Source organism: Aythya fuligula, chromosome 3, assembly GCF_009819795.1.
Source record: "Aythya fuligula isolate bAytFul2 chromosome 3, bAytFul2.pri, whole genome shotgun sequence".
In the NCBI taxonomy this organism is placed as follows: domain Eukaryota; kingdom Metazoa; phylum Chordata; class Aves; order Anseriformes; family Anatidae; genus Aythya; species Aythya fuligula.
The window spans coordinates 118,194,657-118,208,466 of record NC_045561.1 but is presented as its reverse complement, the minus strand read 5'-3'; the positions used below and the strand labels follow the sequence as shown (position 1 = coordinate 118,208,466).

At 47.5% G+C, this 13,810-nt stretch overlaps 1 protein-coding gene across 1 annotated transcript; it reads left to right on the top strand.

The window, feature by feature from the left end:
- Positions 1-6,478: 6,478 nt before the first annotated feature.
- On the top strand, positions 6,479-13,810 carry LOC116487531 (interferon-induced very large GTPase 1-like). Its single transcript, XM_032184530.1, has one exon. It carries the CDS (start codon positions 6,479-6,481, stop codon positions 13,808-13,810), a length of 7,332 nt encoding a protein of 2,443 aa, XP_032040421.1.

Here is a 13,810-nt window from a genome sequence, read left to right as displayed (position 1 = left end):
ATTCTCCTTTCTCCTGTGTATCCAATCCAACAAAGTGCTACAATCTGTGTTCACTTTTTTTAATTCTCTGTGCTGCCAAGCACTGACCTTGGGTTTAATCTGGAATTCAGGCTCTGCGCTGTTATCATTTGGGTCCCATGGAAACTATCTTTCAGAGAATATTCAGAACTACACTGCCTTCCTTTTCTCATCTGGATACCAGTTTATTAATAATATTCGGAATGGTACCTTTCCCTTCTTCTACAGTGGGCTAATTACAACAGTTTGGGAGTATTTTGAAGATCCATCTGTAACCCATGTATTGCTATTTCTAATTCTGAATAACAGGTTTCATTTTATCTCTAAGATTAGTCGATTGTTTAGAAAATTTACTTGGGAATCTGTCCCGAAACAGTCTTGTGGTGAGTGGCAAGGTGTGTGGGAGGATGTTGGCAGATACCTGTCACGAGTGTCTCCTCCAATAGTTTTGAACTTCACCCCTGAGCAAGTGCTAAATCTTAAAAACTTGGTAGAATGTTTGAGAGTTGTATGTCCTGACCCTGGTAATGCCGGAGAACGACAGCTTGCAGCATTGTGCTGGGTCCTGGCTTATTCCTATCAAACACTGTTTAACATCATCCAGCAACTTGAAGAGAGGGAGGAAGTCTCTGAATCTGATGACCAAGTAACACATGCTGTGGCTGACCCAGAGGACCAACCAACTATGGTATCAGTCGCCCCCATAGTCAAATCAAAACAATGGAAACGGAGGTCAGCTCGTTTAGTAAGGGAAGAAGGCTCTCCTAAGAAGGAGGGAGAAGGGGAAATGGCAGGCACCTCTAAAGCAGAGCCATCACAAAAACAGCAGGAAGACGAGACGGAAATCATAAAGGAATCAGAAATCACTCGATCCTTATCCCTGAGTGAGATGCGAGAAATACGAAAGGATTATGGTCGACGCCCAGGTGAACACATCCTCACCTGGCTGCTTCGATGCTGGGATGCTGGGGCCAATAGCCTACAATTAGAAGGCAATGAAGCCAAGCAGCTGGGATCCCTCTCTAGAGAAAAGGTAATCGACAAAGTAATCGGGAAAGGAGCACAGGCCCTCAGCCTCTGGAGACGACTCCTGGCAGCTATGAGAGAAAGATATCCCCAAAAGGAAGATATTGTATATCACATAGGCAAGTGGACCACTATGGATAAAGGTCTCCAGCATCTGCGGGAATTAGCTGTGTGGGAGATGATTTATAGTGATTTGGACAATGCCCAGACACCTCAAGACCCCGATGAAGTCCAGTGCACAACATCCATGTGGCGTAAATTTGTGCGGAGTGTACCATCAGCACATGCCAGTACCCTGGCAGCAATTTGCTGGGAGGAGGGGATGGGACCAACAATGTGTGATGTGTCCTGCCAGCTTCAACAATATGAAGACAATCTCTCTGCTCCGCTACAGTCCTGTGTCTCAGCTGTGGAGAAACTGTCTAAAGGACTTGACAAGCTCGTGGAACAAGTATATTCCCCCTCATTTAGACAGAGTGATACTTCAGCCACTAAGAATCAGCATTCACCTGCTCAAGAGAGAGAGTACCCAAGATGTACACCAGGTGGCACCTTGTGGTTTTATCTGTGTGACCATGGGGAAGATATGAGGAAATGTGATGGTGTACCTACTTCAACCCTAGCTGCTCGGGTACGTGAACTGAAAGGAAATACAGCAGCAAGAAGAGGGGCTCCTAAGGGAAATGCTGCTCCAGTTTCTATTGGGCAGTACCCCAGAGGCAGTAGAAGAGCTGATGTTATTCTTGACCCTGATGAAGGGACCTCTACCTCTCATTTGCAAGAATTAAGTGGCAGACGCTCCAGCCAGGACTAGAGGGGCCCTGCCTCTGGCCAGGTAGAGGAGAGGGATAACCGGATTTATTGGACTGTGTGGATCCGATGGCCTGGCACATCAGAACCACAAGAATACAAAGCTTTAGTGGACACTGGCGCACAATGTACCTTAATGCCATCAGGCTACCAAGGGACAGAACTCACCTGTATCTCTGGAGTGACAGGGGGATCCCAACAACTATCTGTACTGGAAGCTGAAGTGAGTCTAACTGGGAATGAGTGGCAAAAGCATCCCATTGTGACTGGCCCAGGGGCTCCATGTATCCTTGGCATAGACTATCTCAAGAGAGGGTACTTCAAGGATCCAAAAGGATACCGGTGGGCTTTTGGCATAGCTGCTTTGAGCACAGAGAAGATTAGGCAGCTGTCTACCCTGCCTGGCCTTTCAGAAGACCCTTCTGTTGTAGGATTGCTGAAGGTTGAAGAACAACAGGTACCAATTGCTACCACAACGGTGCACCGACGGCAATATCGCACCAACCGAGACTCCCTGATTCCCATCCATGAGTTGGTTCACCGACTGGAGAGTCAGGGAGTAATCAGCAAGACTCGCTCACCCTTTAATAGTCCTATATGGCCAGTACGAAAGTCTAATGGCGAGTGGAGGCTAACAGTGGACTATCGAGGCCTGAATGAAGTCACGCCACCACTGAGTGCTGCAGTGCCGGACATGCTAGAACTTCAGTACGAACTAGAGTCAAAGGCAGCCAAGTGGTACGCCACAACTGATATTGCTAATGCATTTTTCTCCATCCCTTTGGCAGAAGCATGCAGGCCGCAGTTTGCTTTCACTTGGACGGGCATCCAATACACCTGGAATCGGCTGCCCCAGGGGTGGAAACACAGCCCTACCATTTGCCATGGGCTGATCCAATCTGCACTGGAGCAAGGGGGAGCTCCTGAGCACCTTCAGTACATTGACGACATCCTCGTGTGGGGCAACACAGCAGAAGAAGTTTTTGAGAAAGGGAAGAAAATAATCCAAATTCTCCTGAAAGCTGGTTTTGCCATTAAACAGAGCAAGGTCAAGGGGCCTGCACAGGAAATCCAGTTCTTGGGGGTAAAATGGCAGGATGGACATCGCCATATTCCAATGGATGTGATCAATAAAATAACAGCAATGTCTCCGCCAACTAGCAAAAAGGAAACACAAGCTTTCCTAGGCCTCGTGGGATTCTGGAGAATGCATGTGCCAGGCTATAGTCAGCTTGTGAGTCCTCTATATCGAGTGACTCGAAAGAGAAACTATTTTGAGTGGGGCCCTGAGCAACAACAGGCATTTGAACAAATCAAACAAGAAATAGCTCATGCAGTAGCCCTTGGGCCTGTCCGTACTGGACCAGCTGTGCAAAATATACTGTACGCTGCAGCTGGGGAGCATGGCCTCACCTGGAGCCTTTGGCAGAAAACCCCAGAAGAAACTCGAGGTCGACCTCTGGGCTTCTGGAGTCGGGGCTATCGAGGATCAGAAGCCAATTACACCCCAACTGAAAAAGAAATACAGCATATGAGGGTGTTCGAGCTGCTTCAGAAGTTGAGGGTACAGTGGCACAGCTCCTCTTGGCACCGCGGCTACCTGTGTTACATTGGATGTTCAAAGAGAAAATTCCCACTACACACCATGCAACTGATGCTACATGGAGTAAGTGGATAGCGTTAATAACACAGCGGGCTCGAATGGGAAAACCCAATCGCCCAGGAATCCTGGAAGAGATTATGGACTGGCCGGAAGGCAGAGGTTTCGGAGTGCCAACAGAAGAGGTAACCCATGCTGAAGAGGCACCACCATACAATGAGTTGCCAGAAGACAGAAAGCAGTATGCGTTGTTTACTGACGGATCCTGCCGTGTGATAGGGAGCCATCGGAAATGGAAAGCTGCTGTGTGGAATCCCATACGACGAGTTGTGGAAGCCATGGAAGGGGAAGGTGAGTTGAGTCAGTATGCAGAAGTAAAAGCCATACAACTAGCCCTAGATATCACCGAAACAGAAAATTGGCTAGTATTGTATCTTTATACTGACTCATGGATGGTGGCAAATGCTCTGTGGGGGTGGCTGCAGCAATGGAAACAGAACAACTGGCAGCGCAGAGGTAAACCTATCTGGGCTGCTACCCTGTGGCAAGATACTGCTGCCCGGGTAGAAAACCTGGATGTTAAAGTACGTCATGTAGATGCCCACATGCCCAAGAGTCGCACTACTGAAGAACATCAGAACAACAAAGAAGTAGATCGAGCTTCGAAAATTGAAGTGGCTCAGGTGGACCTAGACTGGGAACGTAAGGGTGAGCTGTTTGTAGCTCGATGGGCCCATGAAACATCAGGACATCTGGGGAGGAATGCCACTTACAGATGGGCTCGTGATCGAGGGGTGGACTTGACCATTGAGGCCATCACACAGGTTACCCATGAGTGTGAGACCTGTGCTGCAATCAAGAAAGCCATGAAGGTAAAATCTCCCTGGAACAGGGGGAGATGGCTAGGGTTTCAATATGGTGAGGCCTGGCAAATTGACTATATCAGACCACTCCCAAAATCTCGCCAAGGCAAACGGTATATACTCACCATGGTAGAAGCAACTACTGGGTGGCTGGAAACATACCCTGTAAACCATGCCACGGCCTGAAACACTATCTTGGGCCTGGAAAGACAAGTATTGTGGCGTCATGGTACACCAGAGAGAATTGAGTCTGACAATGGGAGTCATTTCCGAAACAATCTTGTTACCTCCTGGGCAAAGAGACATGGTATTGAGTGGGTGTACCACATCCCTTATCACCCACAAGCCTCTGGGAAGGTTGAGAGGTACAATGGACTGTTAAAGACTATGTTACGAGCATTAGGTGCTGGGACGTGGAAACAATGGGACACAAATCTACCAGAAGCCACTTGGCTAGTTAACAATAGGGGGTCTGACAGCCGTGCTGGTCCTGCCGAAACAAAACCCCTACACACTGTGAAAGGAGCTAAAGTTCCCGTAGTGCATATAGGAAGGTGGATGGGGAAGGCAGTGTGGGTTGCTCCTGCCTCGGGAAAAGGCAAACCCACTCATGGGATTGTCTTTGCCCAAGGACCAGGGTATACCTGGTGGGTCATGCAGAAGAATGGGGATATCAAGTGTGTGCCTCAAGGAGATTTGACATTGAGAGAAAACTAATCTATAATCTAAGTTATATGTTGTAGGAAGATGCTGTAGGATCAACGACAGGTCAACTTTGCAAGGAGCAGGGCAGTGCAACAAGGACTTGAGCTAAGCTGGTGCTGGTGTCCAGACATCCGACTCCGCCTGCCTTGAGTGGCCACTTTGGCAGATGAAGACCTAATCACCAACAGTTCTTATGAACATTTTCCAAGAAAGACCTATGGAATGAAAAGATACACCTGCCTATTAATCCTGTCCTGTTAAATCCTTTTCCTGTTGAAGGACAAGGAATAATGATGAGAATGCATGTATGCAAAAGTATGGGGATCTGAGTGTGACACAAATGTTATGGAATAAGGGGTGGAGGTTGTACTGGGTCTGGCTGGAATGTTAACTTTCCTGGCAGCAGCCCATACAGTGCCGTACTCTGTACTTGTAGCTGGAACAGCAGTGTTATCACACCAGTGTTGTGTCTACTGCTGAGCAGCAGTGGCACAGCATTGGGCCTTTCTCTAACCCTCCTAGGGGGTGGGCAAAAAGTGAGGAGAGAAACATCACTAGGGCAGCTGACCTAAACCAATCAAAGGGATATTCCATACCATGTGATGTCACACTCAGTAATAAAAGGTGGAAACAGGAAGAAGAGGGGAGGGGTGGGCTCTCGTTGAGAAGACGTCGGTCCTCCTCTCGAACACCGGCTGCATGCGTTGAGGCCTTGCTTCAAGAACGTGGTCAATCATCGCTCATTTGTGGGAAGTAGAGAGTAATTTCTTTCCTCTGCACTTCCATATAGCCTTCATTTATTTTGTTTGTTTGCTTTCCTCCCTTCTTTTTATTTTTCCTTTTCCCCTCCCTTTTCCCTTTTCCCTTTTTATTTCCCCTTAGTTAAATTGTTTAGTTCATGGTAGTCTTTATTTAATTATTATAATTATTTCCCTTTAATTAAATTATCCTTATCTCAACCCGTGAGTTGTTCTTTGCTTTACTTCTCTCCCTCCTCATCTAAAGGAGGGGGAGTGAGAGAGCGGTTGTGGGGTTTAGCTGCCCAGCACGGTAAAACCACCACAATTGCGAGAGTGTTGGCTTCATTAAGATTATCCAGTCTCCAGTCGCTACTTGATAGGCCAGAGATTGCCTCTCTCCAGGCAGTCCCTTTCTCTACCTCACGTGGGCGAGTGCTTTAAGGACGAGGAGCCAGTGACGGGGTGGACCATTCCTGCTAGGTTATACATGGGTGGTGTTGAAGACAGTGCCTTGTCCATGGCTATTTGTGCAGCCGTGCCAGTGGTTGCGTGTGTCTGTCTGTCTGTGTCTGCCTGTCTCAGGGGTGCCTGAGGCTGGGTTCCAGAAGCAGGGCAGAAGAAATCCCTGAGCCGGGAACTATGGAGAGGCCTCTTTGAAGGGGTGGTGGCCTCCTCTAACCTGATGTAACAAAAGTCTCTTTTCCCCTTCCACAGCCATGGAGTCACAGGAGGAGAGAGCAGATGCTGGGGAAAAGGCACAAATTGCTAAGCAATTGCTGGCAGAAGCATTTGAGAAGGAAGGACTTGATGAAGAATACTGGCTCCCCAAACTGTCAGAGATATTGGGTGTTAAGTCAATAAATGCTTTGAAACATCTACAATATGAAGACTACCTTAAACTGGCAGGTGAAGGACGGCATAACTGGGAGACCAAAGCACTCCAAAGGCTTCTGGGAATCACAGGCAACGAAACAGGTGTTGATGAGCTGCAGAAACAGCACTTGGAGAGGATGAAGCAGAGACAAGAAGAAGCCAAGTCAATCCTACGGGAGCTGGAAGAAATGCAGAAGAGCCGCAGCCACAGCAAGGAAATGATAAGACAGAAAGAGGAGGCCCTACAGCAAGCCATGGACATTCCCAAGGAGTACTGGGCACCTCCAGAGAAGGGATTGCTGGATGAGCTGGTGAACATCCAGAAGCAACTGGAGCAGCAGGAGAAGTCCATGGGGAAGAGGGAGAATGTCTCTGACGAGGAGGTCCTGAGGCGGGCATCGGGAGGCCTGGCTCTGCAGGGGATTTACCAAACCAAGAGCCTGGAGGATGTGCTGGCAAAGCGAGAGCAACTCATCAGGGTCCCTGATGGCTTCGTGCTCACTGGTCCAGTGCAAGGGTCGCTGCTTGAGAGGAAGGAGTTCTCCTCCTCTGCAGCAGAAGCTGCTTTCACCAAGTCCATGGAGCAGCTGGGGTTCAGCATCAATGCTTCTGTCAAAGCTGGGTTCAGGGGATTCAGTGTTGAAACAGATGCAGATTACGGCAAGTCCTCACAGTCAGAGGACTCCCATCGGTCACGCTCGGAGCAGGCGTACATTTGCACCACCATGTACCAGTACATCCCTCTGGCCTCCTGCTACTTCCAAAAGGACCAGCTTCGCCTCTCAGACGCAGCCCTGCGAGAGCTGCAAGACATCGAACAGCTTCTGAGCATCACCCAGGAGGCAGACAGGTTCCACCTACTGAAGAGCAGGTGCACCAGCTTCTTCAGCAGGTTTGGGTCCCACGTGAACCAGGGACCCCTCCACTTTGGGGGAATATTCTGGTGGAAAGCATCTGCCGAAGGTTTCAGGGCAGAGCAATGGGATGAGATGAAGCAACAAACATCTGAAGCACTGAACAGCTACGTCGGGGCTAGCTTCAGCAGCTTCAGTACCAAGTGGGGAGTGAAGGGGGATGCTTCAAAGTCCAGCTCATGGGCATCATTTCAGGGAAGAGACAGAAGCAGCACCCACAGAGCAGTTCAGCTCTATGTGACCAAAACAGGTGGCCCAGCAGAGACAGATTCCCTTCCCGAGTGGAAATGCGGGCTTGTGGCCAATAACACAACCTGGTGTGTGATCGACCGGGGCTCTCAGCTGATCCCAGTGTGGGACATAATCCTGTCCAACCACAGAAGCGATTTTAAATCCTCCCATCAAATGGGCAGCAGCCTCAGGACTGTCTATGAAGCGCTAACAGACCACAGCACCGGTGTGATCTTTGGAGAGGAACTGGCAAGTGCTGTAGAAGAGGCCAGAGCTTTCCTGGAGCAAGTGAAGACCTGGGAGGGGACAGTGGATGAAAAGAAACTGCTCATGTTGCTAGATTTTAAACAGGGTCTGAATAACAGAACAAAAAATCACAGTGTCTGGATCAACATATGTCTGTCAGACAAAGCATTGCAGGAGTTCCTGGTGAACACTGTTTCTTTTTGCCAGAAGTCTTCTCCAGAAAACACCACCTACATCAAATCTCTGCTGCAGTGCCTGCTGGATCCTCACATCTATTCTGTAAGGGATTTCCCCAGGACTTCCTTCATTATGCAATGGGTCTTCCAGAAGGAGCACACGCTTCCACAAACTCCCAATATTTCCAGTCCTGAAGATCTCATTAAGACACTGGTGGATGGGAAGGTGTACATCATGGAAGTCACCTACGCACCGGAAACTTCTGCATCTGCCATTCATGAGGCAAAGATCAAAGCCACCTTCACTGTAAGCCAGTCTGTTTCTTCCTTGCTCCAGTCTCTGCAGCAAAGGGCACAGGAAGACATAGAACTCTTAGTGCTCTTAGTTACAACCAGCATGGGATACCAAGTAGAAAGCGGCACTTTTCAGTACCTCCTTGGGTGTCCAGAAATTAATTTCATGATAAAGGAAATGCACATGGCACATAACGAGTATCAGAGCCTGAAGGAACAGGATGTTTGCAGAGCTCAGGCCTTCCTGCTGCTGACGGGGCTGACCATAACTTCTGAAAACAAGAAGGTGACCCCTGAGCAGAAGAATGACCGCTTAGTTTTCATGAAAGAAAAGATGAAAAACACATGGTCCACAGAGATGAAAGCTCTCCTCGAAAAGCACAATGCATTCAAAGACTGGGAGATGCTGGAAAGAGATTTACAATCCTTCATCGATGGGCAAGTGGAGGACACATCTGACAACCTGAAGAAAGACAATAGAATCAAAGACATGAAAGATGCTTTTCAAGGCATGCAGCCTCCCAGTCAGTGCAAACCCAAATCAGACAGCAGCAAATCCAAAGCAAGTCAAGCCACTGCAAACCCAGAGTTCCTCAACTTACTTAAGCGCCTCGGGCTGGAAAGGTACTATCCAAGAAAAATGGGCACAGAAGATTTCCACATCATACACCAGACATCTGTACACGACAGCCAGCCCAGCAAGGACAGCGAGCTACCATTTTACTTCCTGCAAAGGCTCCTGACCGTGGATTATCGGGTGAGGTACCTGACTTGCAAGGAGGCGAGTAAGCCAGAAGTTGTTCCCACACCAAACACCTCAGGGGAGGAGCACGAGCCCTCTGATTCCTTTGATGACTTTTTCAGTGACTTGGACAAAGGAGCCCCTGAATCTGCAAGCAGGGAGAGTCATGTGCACCCCATGGACCTCCAGATGGCAATTTTTCATTGTGCTGATGATTTCATGAGACAGTACCTTTCATCCAAGCTCGCTTTCTGCCAGTTTGCACTACCCCTCCTGGTACCAAACCCGGGCACTTCACAGATAGAGTTCCCTCTCTGGTCCCTCAGCCAGATCAAGAAGAGCTGGAAAGGGACGGTGAGATCGGGAGAGCAGACAAGGAATAGCAGTCACAAAAGCAAACTCATTTATCAGGCAGAGATGCCCATCGTGTCCTTCCTCCGCATCGGCAGCTCTCCTTCCTCTTCCAAGTCTCAGCTCCTGAATGCCCTGCTGAGCATGAAAAAACACGACACTTTTTTCCACCGCCATTGCAAGGGCAGCACCAAAGACTGCTTCCTGATGAAAGGTGTTGTGGAGATCTCCTGGTACCTTCCCCGTGGTAGCGACGACGACAGCTTTAATGGCCCTGTTGCTTTCTGTAACCTGCACGGAGATGCAAGGGATCACGAACCCCAGCTGCAGTTTTTACAGGAGATCTCTGCCGTGAACGTGGTTCTTGTTTCTGAGTCTGATCAGAGCAACGAGAAGAAAGGCAGGAAAATTTTACATGATCTGTGGGAGTCTCAGAGGCCTTTGGTTTGCCTTTTCACTGAGAAAGAGAGCGTTGCAGCTGGCCGATCTAGCCAAAACGTAAGAATAGGGATCAAGAACAGAAATGAAGCAGAATTAGTGGGTGAGCTGACAAAAACCATCCGAGACCTAGTGGAAGGGTCGAGCACGCTTGTCAGCCTCAATGCATGCCTGAGCACAGCTCGCCAGCACGGCTTCTTAGTCAGTGAAGATGCAGAAGCATGCGTGGCAGCCAAAGAAATGGCAATCAAACTGGTGAATCTGTTGAAGAAAGAGAAGTTGACTGAGATCAAGTCACAGCTACTGCCTCTTCAGGGAAAACTGTGGTACCTGTGGTGTAAAAAGGACAAAGAACTCACTCGCTTGCAGGAAAAGGGGAACAAGAGCATAGAGCATCATCGGAGCGAAATTGAATTGGAGAAGTCGGCAATACGAAGAAAACAACTAGGCAAAGCGTTTCCCCTCAATCAGCTGATGAAAACAGTCCTTGACTTTCTCCAGTCACAGCCAGACAATACCAAGAAATTCTTTCTGCAGTGGATGAAGATCTTCATGGACGACATCTCCTCTGATCGCCTTGATGAGCTGAAGAGAGAGTATCATTGCTTATGGTCTCAAATCCTGGCATTAAAGAAAAACAATGAAAATAACAACCTGAAAACTCAATTGATGAAGAAATTAGATGCCCTTTCCGATGAAATCAATGATTCGTCCATTGGCCTTGAGCATATTTTGAGAGAGGTGGGGCAGATTTATGAGGCACTGGAATCAACAACCTCCAAAGAAAAATGGTATGTCAAACTACCTGAAATTGCTGCCAATCTGATGATTTTAGGGTATCCCATTGAGCTGATGGATGGTGATGCTTCTTACATACCACTGCAATGGATTGGAGCCGTCTTTGACAGGTTAATTGAGAAGCTAGGAGACAAGCGAGTATTTGTGCTTTCCGTGCTTGGCATCCAGAGCACAGGGAAGTCAACCCTGCTGAATGCCATGTTTGGTCTGCAGTTTAACGTCAGCGCAGGGAGGTGCACCCGGGGAGCGTTTATGCAGCTCATTAAAGTGGACGAGAAGCTCCAAGAGGATTTGAGCTTTGATTACATGCTCGTTGTTGACACAGAAGGACTTCGTGCCATAGAGATGGCCAATAAGCAGTCACTTAACCACGACAATGAGCTGGCCACCTTTGTCATTGGCATCGGCAACATGACTCTGATCAACATCTTTGGAGAAAATCCTTCGGAAATGCAAGACGTCCTTCAGATTGCTGTGCAGGCTTTCCTGAGGATGAAGCAAGTTAATATTTCCCCAGGCTGCCTCTTTGTGCACCAAAACGTGGGCGAAATAACCGCAAAGGAACAGAACATGGAGGGACAAAGACGTCTGCAGGAAAAGCTGGATGAAATGACCGTGACTGCGGCCCAGCAGGAATTCTGTGACATCACCTGCTTCAGCGATGTCATCCGCTTTGACGTGAACACCCACATTCATTACTTTGCTCACCTGTGGGAAGGAAACCCACCGATGGCACCGCCCAACCCCACCTACAGCCAGAACGTCCAGGAATTAAAGAGCAAAATTCTCCAAGCTGCCAAGAAGGAATCGCACAGCAGCGTTTTGAGGCTCTCCAGCTTGAAAGTTCGTATCAGTGACCTATGGAATGCCTTGCTGAATGAAAACTTCGTTTTCAGCTTCAAGAATTCAGTGGAGATTGCTGCCTACAAGAAACTGGAAACTGCATTTAGTCAATGGACCTGGCAGCTGAGAAGTCACATCTTAGACTTGCAAATGAAACTGGAAAACAAGGTGCGGAATGGGGAGTTGGACAAGGTCACCACAGAACACCTTGAAAAACTGGTGCAAGAGAGAAGTGATGACATCATCAAGAACGTGGAAACATTCTTCAGTGAAGACAAAGACCATGAAATACTGATCCAGTGGAAAAGCAGCACAGAACTGAAGCTGAAAGAACTGAGAGAGTCCCTTCTTGTTGAAACACAAAGGAAGTGTGAGAAACTTACAGAACTAAAGAAGAGCCAGAGTAAACTGGATGAGAGGAAGTCTGAATATGGAAATGAGCTCCTGAGAAAGAGCAGAGAGTTGGCCCTGTCTCTAAAAGGCCAGAAATTAAGTGAAAGTGAACTGAGAAACTGGTTTAATTCACTCTGGATGCAGTGGGTTACTGAAGTGTCCTCTGCTACTCTCCCTCTGGAACAGGTGGACATCGATGTGGACATAGAAAATGTCCTTCTAGATCACTTTAAGGAGCCTAATGTAGTTAAACAAATATTGAATTTCTACCAAAATACTATATTTTCTGTTGACATAGATAAACATGTGTCTAAGAAAAAAATGTTCCACACCATTCCTAGGAGTTTGGACGACGCCGATGTGAACAGCATGCACCGCATTACAGATAGCATCATAATGCGTGTGAAGGCAAACATTGAGAAGAAGGAAAAGGACAAAATGGATTACAGTCGAACTTTTATTCATGAAATACTAAATGAAGTGGAGAAAGGTATGGACTCTGTTCCTACCACTGCAAAATACAGTTTTAATAAAGTTTACAAAATGGAATTATCACTGTACCTGTGCAGAATGGCAGCAGAAAGGTTTAAAGACATGCATGCAGCCTTCAGGAAAGCAAATGATCCAGTCGTCTACCTGGTGAGCAAGAGAGAAGACTTCTTCAAATGTTTCCAGATTTCCTGCCAAGGAGCCTCTTGTATCACAACATTTGCTGATTTCCTGTGCAGCAAGATTGCCCCAGCTCTTCGACACGCCATCTATGAGAAGACAGCTCTTGACATAGCTCGAGACGTGAAGGATAAACTACCAGATTTCAGAGGCAATAGATCCACTCTGGAAAATTACATGCTGAAATACCTAGCAGAAGAAGAAAAATTTGAAAATTTCAAGCATTACCTTAATGCCCCAGGAGACTTTTTAAATAATTACATTAAGACAAAAGTTGAGACGTACTGTTTAGATAAGAACAGGAGGCTAGAGATGTTTTTAAGAGACTCCCTCTCTTGTTACTATGAAAACATTCAGTCAGCTGTTTTTGCATCAACCACGGTTGTCAAAGACAGAAAAGACAGAAAGGATAAAATCTCTCTTTGGCTGGATGAATTCTGCAGAGCACTTGGAGACGTGCTAAGCTTGCCCAGGAGCGACCTGAAGGGCATTGAACATCAGGAGATAACAGACATAGAGTTCCTGAATAATGCCATGACAGAAGCACTGTCTCCCGTTATTGATGATCTCAGGAAAGAGTTTGAAGAAGCTTGTATGAATTCCTTTGAAAGGCAGCCTCACACAATACTAGCTGAGCAGTTTGCAGGGTGCCAGGAGCAGTGTCCATTTTGTGGGGCTGTTTGCACTAACACTATGCCAAACCATGACGGAGACCACCGGGTTGTCTTCCATCGTCCACGAGTTTTGACAGGACGCAGATGGCATAAAACAGACAACCTAGTAATTGATATTTGTTCTAGTGATGTTTCAAGTGACTGCTCATTCAGGATTGATGAAGACACATGGATCCCCTACAAGAAATACCGCGATGCAGGACCTCCATATTCCACTTGGAGCATTCCTCCTGACCCAACCATGCAAGCATACTGGAAATGGTTTGTGTCTTCTTTCAGGACACAGCTAGAACAATGCTACAATGGGAAATTTCATGGCAGTGGAGAAATCCCTGCTTCGTGGCACACAGTTACAAAGCAGAATGCACTCGCTGAACTGGAGAAATATTTGGCTAAGTTGGTATGA